Below are 15,414 nucleotides of genomic sequence, written 5' to 3'. Positions count from 1 at the left end.
GGTAACTCTTAGAAAGATATCAATGGTTTGATTATTGAAAAAGAAATTTGTGAATTTCCTAAATTAGGTTGTATAAATTTGTAGGACATATTGAATATTTTCTATGGGAAAAGGAAACTAGTAGGTAGAGTGTAAAAATAAATTTTCAAGATCGACATACTTAAATATTTGTAAAACGTAAGTTTTTTCTCTATATATCTAATCGTACTAGTGGTGTTCGTATTAGGCATAGAAGTTCTCATGATGTTGATTTTGAACCTTAATTTTTCTTATAGGCTTTGATTTTTCTTTCAGACTTCTAATGAAATCTAGTATATTCTAACAAATACTTGTTGCATACTCTAGCAAAATGGGAACCAAGAGGATTTCATTTCTTGTATCATTGATGGTCTTCGCTCTCATCCTTCTACCGATGATTTCAGGTAATATATAAAACTCAAGATATTTTTTTAGGTTGGCTAAAGATTTGTTTAGTTGGTGACAGTTTAATTTTCTAAAAGAACTTTCAATTTCTATAATTTTTTTTTTAAATAAAAATAAAAATAATTGAACTTGAGTTAGAAACGTAAAGGTATAGTAGTTATACTAATTCATAAAACAAATAATTGATAATTTTGTACTATTATTTCTGTTTCATGTGTTTGTTTATGATCTAAACAGGGCAAAACGCGCAATGTTACTCAAACCTAGTATGTAAAAACAATGCGACATGCAATGAGCTTTGCAAAGCTAAAAATCACGAATTAGGAGGGGTTTGTTTTCTTCGTGTCAAACGTTGCTGCTGCTATATTACTTTCATCGAATCCCAAGAGTCTTCCATATCCAAGGATACCAATGCTGTACTCATTACTAATTAATTCATCATTTTATATGTATTCTCTATTGCCACAATAAAAAATTAAAACTTCATATATATGGATTATATATTTGAAATTTGAATATATTCTCTTATAACAATTATAAATGATTTTACATCACATGATTGATTAAGCAATACATTTTGTTTTACCCTTCCTTTACTTTATTAATTTCACACTTTTGACTCTTGTTTTTAAAGTATTAATTTTACTTTTGTTGTTAACTTTTCAAATCCTCTTTGAACTTATAAACATTAAAAAGATTAATATTGAAACAAATTTCAACACGAAAATTTGAGACAGAAACTACAGTGGATACGATAATTTCATCTTCCTACTCAGTTAATAAATTATCCAATTTACATTTCCATAGTTCCCATCTCCGGCAAAGAAGAGTTGAAAAAGACTTAGTGGCTTTCATAATCTATTCAACAGAGCTGAGTACAAGACACTCATCTGGATTACTTGAGAACTATTTTTGCTTTCAGATGAATGCAAGCGTTCTTGGAACATTCATTCAACGGATTCTTTTCCTCTTTGAAGGAGCCTCTTCATCATAGTTATGAAGTGGGGTTCACTGGAATCAAGTTTTTTAAGACCCGGTAACTGTTGCTTCTCAGTTTGTGTCTGCTCAACATTAGATTGCTCACTAAAATCTTGAAAACTCTTGCTAAGTTCTCGGCTCGGCTCAGTTACTATCATTCATACACTCCCTTGCTCGGGTGCCCAAATTTTCACCCTTTTCGCACCTCTTTCACAGTTCTCGTTCATGATGTCTGTCTCATTCAGAGGACTCGAGATAAGATCCCCTGCAGCAACTTTGGTTGAACATGGTGAAGGTTCGAGTTCCATTGCAGAACCCAAAATAATGTCTTCTGCATTTTCTGAGCAGGCCCTCAGACAACTCATTGGCAATTTACTCAACTCACCATCTAAATCAGTAGCAACTTCGCCGTGACCCTCGTGTTTATCTAGCAAATCATATTCATCAAGAGATTTTCCATTAGATGGTTCACTGAAAGCAATTTCTTTCTGCAAGTTACCTTCGTTAGCATCGTTCTTTTGCAGATTGAAGGGTGCATTTATTTGCTTTTCCACAGAGACGGCTAAAGAAACTGCATAGTCACGAAACAAGGAATCGCGAGGTGGGCAGTGTAGCAGATCAATCAAGGTCTGATAATACTGTAGAAGGCTAGCGGACTGTCTAGAAACTCTGTTTCCAAGAGACAGTTGTGTAAGTTTGACCATGTGCTTACATATGTATCCCTTTTCTGCCCAGCTGCAACTGCAAACCCCAAACTGTGACCCTGGATTCCACACAACATGAATTTCGTTGCCTTCACACTCGTCTGTTATTTTTGCAGATATACCAGACATAACAACATCAGAATCTGGTATACTCAATGCTTTGCGGAAGGAAGTCAAACCGCTCACCCATTCCTCTTTCCAGTACCTGGCAAAATTATCTTTTCCAGAATATTCATCAAGCCAGAAGTAAGAATGTACTTTTGTCCCTAACTTATCGACCAACCAATCAGCACGTTGATAAGCTTCAGAGTCCCTCTCATTCAAAAGCCTGCACTTCAGCTGATAGTGGTAAAGCTCCATTGCTGCACAGGTCTCTTGGCTTGCCAAGGGAAGAGATTGTAACGCACTTGTCCAAGCTCCTATGATTAATTGGAGGAAAAAGTCATTCTAGAGAGGACTAGTATCTAATGTCTGCAATAATTAGAGTGGCAGAGTAACAATGTAGAATTACATGTATACATTTCATACTTAGGGCCAATGAATCTTTAGACCTATCAGTATATTTTAGATGACCATGCAGGTAGAGTGTAAATAGAAATGAAAAGAGAGAATCGGCAAATAACCTATTCTGGGAGACCAAACAGCTCTGAAGTACTCCACAAATTCTGGACTACCAACAAAATCCTCCACAAAACTGTCAAACACTATGGCTGTTCCTTGCCTTCTACAGATTTTATCTACAGCCTCCCCAAGATGTTTTGAAATTTCAACGCGTGTCTCTGTTTCTGGACATCTCTTGAATATGTTCTTATGCCATGCATGGCGAACACGCCAAAAGGAAAGCAAGACCGGGCACTGAAATACATCCCTAAGAACATCATAAGCAATATCATTCACAAGCAATATTATCGAATGTTGAATTTGGTTCCTTGTCTGAAATTTATGTTTACACCAAATTTCTTATTAACAAACGAGAGCAGTATGGATCCGTATCTGTTGATGAAGTGATGAACCCTATAATCTAACTATGTCAAGCTGCACCTAGCCAGTCCAACCAAGGATTCAAGACCTATGGTTGTATCAACCAAGTCAATTTGTCCAAATAGCTCCACTATTGAAATTACCAAAGGCAACTTCATTCAATATGTCGATATTTGGTTATGTACTTAAGTTAACTGCATTCAAAGCTAATTGCTTTGATGTGGTAAACTCTGCCATTTTTACTGAAGGAAGGAACATGCAAAATATGTTTTTAAATGAAAAAGTGGTCTCTGAAGCAACCAACCTGATCGTTATTATGTCAGCAAATGGATCATCAACTATGAACCCAGCCACCTTCCAGGAAGGATCCTTGGCATGGACTCGGTTACAAAGTGCTCTCATCCATCTATATGCATCTCCACTGGAAAATCGTGGTGCAATTATCCAAGCAACTGGAATAGCCTTATTCTCAGAGTCGAACACAACAAGACTATGGATAGGATACTGAAAATAAACGTAACACATAGATCTGAGAATCATCCTGATAATATAAATACCAAATCTAGCTACTAATACAAACTGTAAGAAACTGACCTTTAGTTTATTTGTTCCAAACCTCGAGTCTGAAGCCAAAAGTCTACAGTTTCCAAATCGAATCATTTGTTGCAACTGCCACTCAGTTTGGATACCCAAGGAAAAAGGGTCTGTATCAGAGAACCCTTCAAAGAAAAATACATGACTTTGATGACTTTCAACCCATATACTGATGCTAACATCATCATCCTCATCGAGCTCATATGTTGAACGCCGGATACTCCTCTCAAGTCTTCGAACATATCTATGAGTTAACAAATCATCTCGGTTACTTGGACCACCTTGTTTTTCGACTGATTCATTATGCCTTTGCATTATGGTCTCCACAGAGACACCCACATATAGCAAAGATAATACACGTAGCCTAAGGTCTTCTGATATATATGGAGCAAACATGGCTCTTGTTCCAGCCGCTTTTTTGTCTTGTGGACCGTGGCAGGGCAACCCTTTTTCATCTACATGCTTGTCGTTATTATAAATTACTAAAGCCACTGTTGGTTCTGCAATTAAGCGTTTCACAATGAAGTGACACCTACAACCTCTCTTGGAATTGGGTCGGCCTGCTTTGTTCTTTTTTGGAACATATGTGCTCCTACTTGGCCGTACAGCTCCGCCTGTCCTATTGTCATCCGGTCCAAAGGAACACCAATACCTACTCACACAAAAACACTAAATTATAACCAACGATTACATTCCACACTGACTAACAAAACGAGATGCATGGGGAGGACAACCAAATAGCTAGCCATATATTTGTGTAGTATGAACAATCTAAATTCAGAAAAAATGGAGCCAAGAACTGCCTACAATGAGAATAATGTAGGATCATAGTAGACTATCCAGCTGCAGCAACAAAATGGATACAGAAAGCTTGGGAAACATACAGGAAAAGAAAATGAGACAATTAAAAAGAACACAGAAACATACACGAAGCAAACAAAATATAAATTCACTTGCCCTTTAGTAGAAAAAGATGAGCACAAGGTATGCAGAAAACAAAACAGAAAGTAACAACCAGATAAATGATCTAACTTGCTGTGACCAATACAAAACGAATGTGGAACTTACAGAATATACTCCAGGATGCCATCAACCTTTGGCTTATATTTTTTCCCTTTGGCTTTCCTTCGTCTAGCTTCAACATGAAAACTCGTAGGACAATCCGTATTCAAGGATTCACCTCTTACAAAATCATCCACCCTAGTATACGGGATAAGAGCTAACCTATCTATATTGTCACGGTAACCTTCAACCTTTGACCAAACAAGGTCGGCAGAAGAAAATTCTGGCAAAGCAGGGTTTTGCACAGGTAAGGAGAAGATCTGATCCCATCTAGCCATCTGCATTTTCATTATATAGTCATCAAAACCATGAATAAAAATGACACGAATTAAGAAATTTCAAGAGATGAAAACACTATTATATACTGCAACTAGGTCAAACAGAGATTTTGATTGCAACGATACATTAGGTTTAAAACTTGAGACGTCTCTGCTTATATGAAAAAAAACTCCATTTAAATAAATCATGTACAAGAACACAGCAAATCAATCAAATCAATCAAAGTTAAAGGGAAATGATCAAGCTTTTATCAACAATGGAATCGAACCAAGGGGAATAATAACACTACCTAAATTAACACTTCAAAGATATCAAAATTCTCAAATACTTAAATTAGTTATATATTTAAAAGGTTAGAGAGCTTTATTGGAAGTGGCAAGTTAAACAGAGAGAGAAAGAAGCACAAACTCTGAAACGGCGGAGTCAGAAACAGACGTCGAACTCGATAAACCCCAGAGCCGACGATTGAAGAAAAACGCTTTTAGGGTTCTTCTTCTTCAGTGTCTGAGAATCGACGAGAACTGTGAGGAAAGAGAAAAGCTAATACCACGCCGTTTCATGGTAAAAAAAAAAGAAACGACACTGTTACAGGAAAAATCTAATAAATAAACCGGGTAAGTCATGTGGTTTAATTACACTTTAGCTTTTTATTTCAATTTATGGTACAATTAGTTGGTTTGTCGCGGGTACAATTTACAACACAGCACATGTTATTAGGCATAGGCATGTCAAGTAGGGTCAAAGCCCGCGGGCTGCCCGGCCCGGCCCTGAAAAACACCAGGTTCGGGTTTCAATATATATGTCTAGAAAAAATCGGACCTTTCAGATTCTGCCCGTTTGGGTTATAGGGTTTTTTGGGCTTAGCCTGACCGGGTTCGGACTAACCCGAAAAGCTTTTTAACAAATATATTTGTACCGGTTTGTTAACATCTTTGTTTGATTGCGATATTTGATTACTAATTTATTGTAAATAAAGTTTTAAACTCTAATCCTAGTATTCATATTTACTCAATAACCATATTTTATACTTTAAAATTTTTATTAATGATATTTTATATAAATTATATATTGGTTTATTTGGTTAAATTATCGAAATTTTATTTAGTTTTAAACCTTTTCTATTAAATTAAGTTGTTTGTAGTGAATATAGATGAGTTATTAAATTTTTGATTGATTTGTTTTATAGTGTATCTTCAAACACTGCATTTTAAGGCTTATAAGTTTGAATTATAATCCCAAAAAGCTTGAAAAGCCCTGTAGCCCTATTAGGGCCGGACTCAGGTTTTGAAATATAGGCTCGAAAATATTTTGGACCGGACCGGACCGGGCTTAAACATATGCAGACTTTACGGATTTCGGATCGGGCCGGACCGGATCAGCCGGATTGACACCCCTAGTTAGGCACTTCGTCTCTCTCTCTCGAATCATCATCATCATCATCAAAATCTCAGAATCTTCGAGGTGGTTCCTCTCTTTCTTGATTTCCAATCTTTGAACTCTCGGTGAGTTTCTTTTTCGGAAATCCCGTCATAACGTTTGAATAGCATCCCCATATATTTTGTAGAAAATGAAGCCCGGGGCGACCAAGTCCACATCCGCCCAGTTCCACTGATTATATGTAAATCGTGGGATTCGAAAAATGCATGAACCGGGTAACTCAAGAAATATAAATGTGTATCACACTTCCGATCGATACCCAATACAACAAGTTGGCCAATAAAAGAAAATGATTTCGAGAACATACATACAGTCATACACCAAACAGAAAGAGAATTAGAAACACATTTCAGCGGATGTTACCCTCGTCGGTTCTAAGGTTTGTGTGGGAAGGGCTACATATGGTTATCCACATTTAAGACGTAAGAATAATGCTTGTTCAATTTAAATCCTATGCACTTAAATTTACAGTCAAATTACATGTGTAGAAAATAAAATAAAAACAAGTGAGAAACACAAAGTGTTTACACCAAGGAATGCTACTTACGCTTTGGACGCTATAGCAGCAGTCCATCGTTTCATTACTTACTCAGCCAATACATGGGCCAAAAACCAAAGACCATACTCGTTCATGTAACCTGAAAACAATAAAGACAAATGGGTAAATTTACAGCATTATATATATTGGCATAAACCGATGACAACATAAACAAACTTTACTGACAAAACCAAGTTAACATTAGCATGCGTTAAATATTCCTAATCAATGCAATAAATTACCAAGCAGAATAGGAAAATTTAACAGGTACTGCATATGTTCTCTTTAACAAGAATTGTCGACAAAGTCTAGGTTAAACAACCAAATTGTTGTCAAACATCATGCAAGTATCGAGAAGGCTAACATGTTTATCACCAAGCAGTATAAAGATAACAAGTAGGTCTAAGGATGTATTACCGGTTAATTACTTTATAAGGTGAGCTGCTTAGTATGATTTGTATTACGTGAGATTATATTCCCGTTTCTTTTGTCCTCTTGCTCTTCGTATGGGTTTCCTCTATAAGTCGAACTTGCCTCCTCATTCTCTGAAGACCCCGGCCTTTCTGTTAGGAACTGTTCCCAGAATACATCATTCACTCTTGCTGGAGGAGCTGCTTTTGCTTGGCTACCTCCAACCTCTTGTTGTCTACCCCGGTTTTTCTCACTTGCACTTGTTTCTATTGATTTAAAGTTTAACTCAGTACATCTTCCAATCTCCTGACTTTTATGAGTTGCCTTAGCTATCTGCGAAGCTGTCTTGTCCGGTAATGGAGCAGAAGCCAGTGTCAGATTTAAATGACATGAAAAGCTACCATCTGTCTCCTCTGAAGAAGTTAGCCTCTGCTGCAAGGTCTCCACTCTTGTATTGTCATTTAACAGTAATCTCCTCGGGCATGTCCCGGTATCCGCAAGCTCTAGTGCTTCAGGTGCAAATGGTAGGCCTTCTCTTCGGGTTAGTATAGTTTTTGGATCACCTCCTGACAGTATTCCCTTGGGACTTGATCCTTCTTCATTGGAACTTTGTATACTGTGTGAAACCATGTTCATATCTGAAACCGCTGGAGAAAGCTCTAGCCGCAATTTATTCGAGAAATTTTGATGGAAAATATTTCCAGACTCGGGTCTCGAGCTACCACTGCTATTATCCAGATGAGAATCTTCTGAAGGTGGCTTTGATTGCTCAACTTGAGGGAGCCTTCGCTTTTTGTTGTAAGCTGAAATATCCAATTGCTCAACTTTACGACCAAAATTCTTAACAAAAGTAGGATTCCGAATAGCCGTTTCCAAGAAATTCAGCAGCTTCTTCTGCCTCTTCTCCATATCATCAACATGGTCAGTCATTTCGTCAAACTGATGCTTCGCAACAGCCTTCTGTTGTTTGAACTTCAAAAGCTTAGCTTCAATTGCAGCTTTTTCACGTGAAAGCTTGTCCATTTGCTCTTGTAACGCTGCTCTTTCTTGATCAGCCGACGACGTAGGTGGATGACTGTGGCTGTGTATAGGTTTCCTTCTATGTATATTCTTGAGAAGATGCTTCTTATCCTTAATAAAATCATCATTCAAAAATTCCCACCTCTCTGGATCAATCTTCCGGAACCCCTAACAAACAAAATCACAAGAACATTCACCGTAAATAAGAAACCTAAGAGCAGAGAACAAGGAATATCAACACAGTCCCTAAGTTCCAATCACATGATGACACTGGAGGAGATAAAATCTGAATGCTAACAATGTAACTGCTCTTAAAGTCCATAACACAGTCCTTAAGTTCCAATCACATGATGACACTGGAGGAGATAAAACCTGATTGCTAGCACTGTCACTGCTCTTAACGTCCATACAAAAATCCTTCAATTTGAAGCTACACTTCATCTTCGTGATGAATTTCTTAGGCAGAGGTAAAACATCTAAGATGCAATGATAACATTGGAGCTTGGAGGTGAAAACATTCCTATAAATGATTAAATTCACCCATTTCCACAATTCAATCCATAATCACACAGGCCTAGATGCGTTCTATAATTCCAATTAATAGATTCGTAGCTTGCTACATACATAGCCTTCAACTTAAGCTACATTTCATCCTCTTCTTAATCCGTAAACTCAATTCCATAATCCAGTCTATAAATCACACAAAAGCCTAGACGCATTCTAATAATTCCAAAACCCACAATTCGAATTTTGAATATCCCAACTTCAACCAAACGATGCGCGACAAAAATTAGGTCAATCCGAGAGATGAGTTCGGTAGAACCGAACCGAAAATTGAGAGAGGAAAAAAAAAGGCTCACATAGGTATTGAGCTGACGGATGAAAGAAGAGAAGTTATTGTGCTTGAAGTAAGTTGGAAGAAGAAGGCGTGAAAACTCCGCATGGTTCCAAACGATGAAGCTGTTGTTGTTAGCGCTCCACGATACAATCTGGTCCGTAGACGAATCATCTACCATCTCGTAGGTCTTCACCAAGAAGGGAGCAGGTCCTCCAACTCCTTCTCCGCCGCTCACGGACGCGGAGGAGTTACCTAATGCGCCGTTCATTGTTTGAATCTAATCAGGAAACAGCAACGCGAGATGGTGAGATGGTGGGAGAGGCCCGAGAGAGAGAGAGAGAGAAAGTGATCCTTAGACGTAAATAATAAATGAATTAACTTTTTTTCCTTTTTTTTGAGTAATATTATTACCTAAAACGTCTTTAAAACTACAATTTTTAAACCCAAAAATACCTAAAACAACTACAAATTCCCCAGGTGAAATGATAATGCTCAACTCACTTTTGTCCAAAAGAAAGAAAAAAAAAATATTAATCTTCTAAAGCTGACACAAATTTAAAGTTTCAATGGTAATTTATTGAAAATAACAAGGAACAAAAAATATTTATAATTTTGATTAGTGAGATATTTGGAAGAATAAAAATTTATAATATTATTGAATTTTGTATATTTATACAAATTTTTTTAAAAAATTAATATTTTCTAAATGAATAACTATATTATCTTAACTAGTGATTTATAATTATCTTAATACGTTTGACAAAAAAAAAATATCGCAATACTTGATCTTGAACTCTAATTTTAACTGCATAAGTTGTTGTGTAAATAAATTGTTTTGGAATAATAAAAAAAAAAAATCATCTTAACAATTTTTAAACTGTCATTTAAGGAACTAAATTTAGATTAGTAGACTTCTCGCTCTACTTAAAGATAGATTTTAAAATTTAGTAATTCATGAAAGAAATTATTCATATAATGAGAAATTATCAATACAATTATATTTTTTGTAAATTAATATTCGGTAAATTGATATTTCGATTAAAATATAAATTTCTTTATCTCAAATTGATTTCTTTAACACTAAACAAGAAGAGTTTCTAGAAATTTTACTCATTGAGCCTTGCAAGAATCTTATCATTTTGGTTCAGTTTGAATCTTAAATAACTGATTTTTCTTTTTCCTCTTTTGGTATCTATTCGTATTTCCTACTCAAGTCTGGATTATGATTATCTCGCAAAAACATTTTTCAAAACCAATTACTAATTTAAGCCAAACATTTTTTCTCCTTTTTTTGGGTATCAGTTTAAGCCAAACCCAAACATACTAACATAAAAGTCTTAGAATTGAAATTAGTTCCTTTGTCAGATTGTCAGATTATCAGATTCTTTTCGCTTTCTATAATCATCCAATCATAGAGTGAGTTCCATGAGGATTTTGTTGACTAGAAAGCATTAATAGAATAATAGTCATACGTAACAAAATACCAAACATACGATTCTCTTACTAGTTATGCAATAGTTCAATTTCAAGTTAAACAAAAAAAAAAGAAACATAGGAGTTCACGATAACTTAGTATTCAAAAGACAAACTTGTACGTTCATCACCGGAATAAAGACTTTGTGAGGATCAGAGGACGAAAACTTGGCATGAGGTAGAGAGTCTTGGAATGGTAAGGAGTTTCCTAAGGATGACTGATTCTTCCCTACGTCTCAAGTAACCTAAGCATAGTGTGAGCTTCTTGAGGATTGCTGAGTTCTCTAGTAAGTAACTCACTAGTTCCAGGTTTATCTCTGTCGCCTCCTCCTCCTCCTCTGAGTCCGACTTCACAATCTTAACATACTCGAGAGATGTTAGAAACCTACGAGGTCCTGGTAAGATAACAACTTTCTCCTCCTCTGGACAAGTACAAAATTCCTGCAAGTAGGACGAAACAAGTTGATATAATGTCTTACTTTTAACAATTCCATTCATAAAGTAAGACAAGAAGTCCTAACCAAGACAAGAGATTTTAGATTCGGGCAGCTCTCAAGAAAGATTGGCAACATTTCCCACCTGTCGTCGGTGAATTCGACTCGCAAGAAAGATATATTACAGAATAAGGGTAGTTTTTCACATCTTGAGTAGTCATATATGACCTGCTAAAAGAAAAAAAAGAAGAGATTAGTAAATACTTAGAGGATAAAGTAAAGCATCCAAATAGTAAATTCAGCGTCGACAGTTACCTCAAGAGTACTCGAAGAGATGATCATATCTTTAACACAAGATATCCCGACAAGGAAATCACGGATCATATGTGTCGTTGGTAGATCATTTGGATCGAACTCATTTTTTAAACTGAAGTCAAACACAGTATCGATATCTGCCTTAACAAGTGAACCATGACATTCGATTATTAAACTTTCAAGTCCCTTATCACTGAGCCTCAGATACTCAAGCCTAGGAGCATCAATTGCAACTGTCATATAACCCTCGTCCTCAACATGAGTGAAGGTCAATAGAGACTGAGAACACACTTGAAGATATTTTAAATTGCCGTTGTTTACAGTTAAGCTTTCAAGAACAGGGCAGCCTGAGATCAGCATTTCGAAAACCAAATCGTTGTCAAACATAACTGCATCTAGAACGATAACTTTGAGAGAAGGTAAAGACACAAGCTCGGGGGGATTAAGCAAGTATACGTCACAGAGAGTTAAAGATACCAAGCTCTCACACCAGTAAACTGTTCGCGGTATCACCACTTCATCCATCCCCCAAGTTTTGTCTAAGNAAAAAAAAAAAAAAAAAAAAAAAAAAAAAAAAAAAAAAAAAAAAAAAAAAAAGTTTTGTCTAAGATATGGAGATGTTGAACTTTCCTCTCAACAACAGTGTTGATCCACTGGGTGAAATGAGCAGTACCAAGCACAACGCCCTCATACCAATTAACCGTTAATTTAAACTTCTCTAAGCACGACTCATTGTTGAAACCCAGAAACCTATAAACGAAACCTAACATAGTGATGAATTCAGAGGGATCATAATACTCACTCGCCATGAAATCACGACACTCGAAGTCCAAGCCAGGTACATATCTCCAGATGTTTCTCCATCGACGGGATAAGACACTACACTTAACCACATCCTTCGTGGGAAGTTTCAAGAGAATCTGAAAGAGCAAGCAATCTGGCAAGTTTCTCAGCCGATCTACTTCCTCGACTCTGTCACCTGCTTGCTTCGCACGAACACGTCTCTCTCCGTCTTCATCATCCATGTAACCTTGCCTAACTAGACCAAAACGGAGCAAAATGGAAAATCTTCCGACCAAATGCGATCGTATCTACTACTTTGTCTCCACTCCAGTTAGGGTTTCAGGTCTCAAGTATCAGTAACTACTTCAGTTTAACTTGGCCAAGCTCGATCCATATGTTTGGGCCTTTAAAAACTTAGCCCACTATGGATAAATATCGAAACAAAATCGATTAAAAAAGTTTCGGTTAAAATCGGCGAATTTTAAATACTGAACCGATTAATTTGAACTTTTTCGGTTCAATTCGACTAGCTTTAAGCTAAACCGAAGAAAACGAGAACACCGAGCAGTTAACAGTAACACCGAATAATACAAGGGAAAGAGCTTATGGATCTTACCTTTGAAGTTCTTCAAAACCATTAAAATTATTACCTAAGAACTATATGAAGATGAAAATCTTTAAATTTTCTTGAAAGACCAATAATAGTATCAAGAATTCAAAATACTAAAAACCATACACGATGACATCACCAAATGAAAACTTTAGGAAAGTTGAAATTTCGTCGGTGGTCATATTAGTTTCATAAAATTCGCCGAGATCAGTGGTGGTTGAAAATCTAAAAGTCACCCTTCTTAGTTAGGCTCTTACGTTGAATTTATCAAATGTCAAAAATACTCACAATTATAGAGAAGCAATTGCTACTTTTCATATGACCATATCGCTAACCAATGTTAAACATTTGTTTCCTAATATACGGATCTTGATTCTTGAAAGAAGAACATAGAGTTAATAAATATGAGAATGAAAAAAAAAAAAAAATTGATATCCCTTTCGTTTTTTATTAATGTTTTTATTTAGTAGTATATAACCTGTTTTAAAAATCCCCGTCTAGCACCGATTACGCCTCACAAAATCGTTAGGTCTATACTCTCTGCCTTGATTAATGACTAATTAATCCCCACCTAACATCGATTCTCCAATTATATCTGTCTATTTTGATTATAATCCGTCTAATCCGATTATTTTCCGCTTAATTTTGTATATAATGATTATTTTTAGAGCCAAATAAAAATCAAATATGTATTTTTTGTTATTAAATGAGAGTTTATGGATGTTTTACAATAACTAATATATAAATTTTTAACAAAAATCATAACTTTTTTAAGTTATGTTTTATGTGTTTACCGTAATTTTTAAAACAATACTGTAGTTTTATATTTTATTTGATATTTTTCTTTTAACATAAACAGAATTATACATATATTTAATACTATATATTGTTATTTTATTAATAATTTAATAAAATAACCCTAAAACTAGTCCCCGATTAATCTCTGATTTTCTCGCTAGGTGCTAGTCCCATTCCGACCGCTCGACTAGCGCCTAGCGATTTCTAAAACAGGTAGAATATATATATATATATGGGGGTGTATTCAATCTAAGGGGGAGGTATTGGTTTGAGATTTTAAGAGAATTTTAATGACTTCAAATAAAATCATAGAAAGTATAAAATTGAGGATTCTAAGTGATTGTTTAGAAAGTTGTTTAAAATCTTGCTGATTTTTTTTCCTAATCTTGTAAAATCACTCATAAAATCTTGTAAAATCTTTTTCAAAAAATATTGCACAATATTCTTTTGATTCAACGCTTCTGTGAAAGAAAAAAAAATCTCTTGCTTATCATCTTCTATAAAATCATCTTTATTCAACGCCTGTTGACATTATCGGTTGTTCTGGTTTTATCAAAAAAATGACATACTCGATCTCCAAGTTATAGGTACAAGAGTTTCTCATCTTGTTACGGAAGTGATGATACAAAATTTTATACAAAAAAGGATGTCATGATCTAATATACTCAGAGTGTGACGTAAACAAACATGCACACACACATAGAGAAGAAAGAGAGATAAAGAAAGAAGAGAGAGAGGGTCGAAGTGAAAGTTGAGAGAATGAGGAGGAGTTTCCGCTGGGTTTCTCATCATCGGACGATGGTGGAAGGTCACCATATAATCCACTAAGCACTTTTTTTCAAATCTCTCTATTTGATGAGAGAGTTTTCATGACTTTTTTTATGAAGAAAGTGATATAAAATCTTAAACCAATAACATATTATTTGAATTCATTAACAATCCAAGATTCTTTTGTTTTATTTGAATAACATAAAACTTTTAATGACTTTATAGAACTCTTAATCCAANAAGAGAGATAAAGAAAGAAGAGAGAGAGGGTCGAAGTGAAAGTTGAGAGAATGAGGAGGAGTTTCCGCTGGGTTTCTCATCATCGGACGATGGTGGAAGGTCACCGTATAATCCACTAAGCACTTTTTTCGTCGGACAGTGGTGGAAGGTCACCGCTGGATCTTCGGTTCTTCTTCTCTGCTTCCCAAAAAGTCATGAACTATGATTCTCAAATCTCTCTATTTGATGAGAGAGTTTTCATGACTTTTTTTATGAAGAAAGTGATATAAAATCTTAAACCAATAACATATTATTTGAATTCATTAACAATCCAAGATTCTTTTGTTTTATTTGAATAACATAAAACTTTTAATGACTTTATAGAACTCTTAATCCAATAACAATAGATTTATCAAGATTTTAGATTACTTTTTATAAATCCACAACTAATAACACCAAATTTTAAAAGAGTTTTAAAAAGTCTTGATTGAATAACAACATATTCTACATAACTTTTAAAGTCATTAAAATTCTTTTAAAATCTCAAACCAATACCCCCCTCTAATATTCCAAGTGATTTTAGTTTTTATGAGATTCTAAACTTTTTTGATGATTTTAGGGAGGTTGATATGATTTATTGTAAAATTCTTTCAAATTCCACCTAAAACCATGAGATTTGGATTTGTGTATTTTTAACTAAAGAAATCTTCTCAAATCCTTCAAAATCCAAAAAAAATATTAAAATCCAA

At 35.3% G+C, this 15,414-nt stretch overlaps 3 protein-coding genes across 3 annotated transcripts; all 3 read right to left on the bottom strand.

Moving 5' to 3' along the window:
* On the bottom strand, positions 1,172-5,583 carry LOC104732283. Its single transcript, XM_010451820.2, has 6 exons — positions 5,430-5,583; positions 4,749-5,020; positions 3,681-4,332; positions 3,391-3,590; positions 2,729-2,973; positions 1,172-2,524 (listed from the first exon to the last, which is right to left on the bottom strand). The coding sequence occupies exons 2-6, from the start codon at positions 5,018-5,020 to the stop codon at positions 1,560-1,562; spliced, it is 2,334 nt and encodes a 777-aa protein (XP_010450122.1). The 5' UTR covers positions 5,430-5,583; the 3' UTR covers positions 1,172-1,559.
* LOC104732282 (heat stress transcription factor A-5) lies at positions 6,731-9,641 on the bottom strand. The gene is made up of 3 exons (XM_010451819.1): positions 9,288-9,641; positions 7,414-8,595; positions 6,731-7,096 (listed from the first exon to the last, which is right to left on the bottom strand). The coding sequence occupies exons 1-2, from the start codon at positions 9,531-9,533 to the stop codon at positions 7,426-7,428; spliced, it is 1,416 nt and encodes a 471-aa protein (XP_010450121.1). The 5' UTR covers positions 9,534-9,641; the 3' UTR covers positions 6,731-7,096; positions 7,414-7,425.
* LOC104733677 (FBD-associated F-box protein At4g13985) lies at positions 10,875-12,567 on the bottom strand. The gene is made up of 4 exons (XM_019233887.1): positions 12,097-12,567; positions 11,488-12,031; positions 11,260-11,400; positions 10,875-11,179 (listed from the first exon to the last, which is right to left on the bottom strand). The coding sequence occupies exons 1-4, from the start codon at positions 12,510-12,512 to the stop codon at positions 10,892-10,894; spliced, it is 1,389 nt and encodes a 462-aa protein (XP_019089432.1). The 5' UTR covers positions 12,513-12,567; the 3' UTR covers positions 10,875-10,891.

This window comes from Camelina sativa, chromosome 12 (genome assembly GCF_000633955.1).
Source record: "Camelina sativa cultivar DH55 chromosome 12, Cs, whole genome shotgun sequence".
NCBI classification, from domain to species: domain Eukaryota; kingdom Viridiplantae; phylum Streptophyta; class Magnoliopsida; order Brassicales; family Brassicaceae; genus Camelina; species Camelina sativa.
The sequence above is the reverse complement of the archived record's forward strand: the minus strand, read 5'-3'. Positions and strand labels throughout refer to the sequence as shown.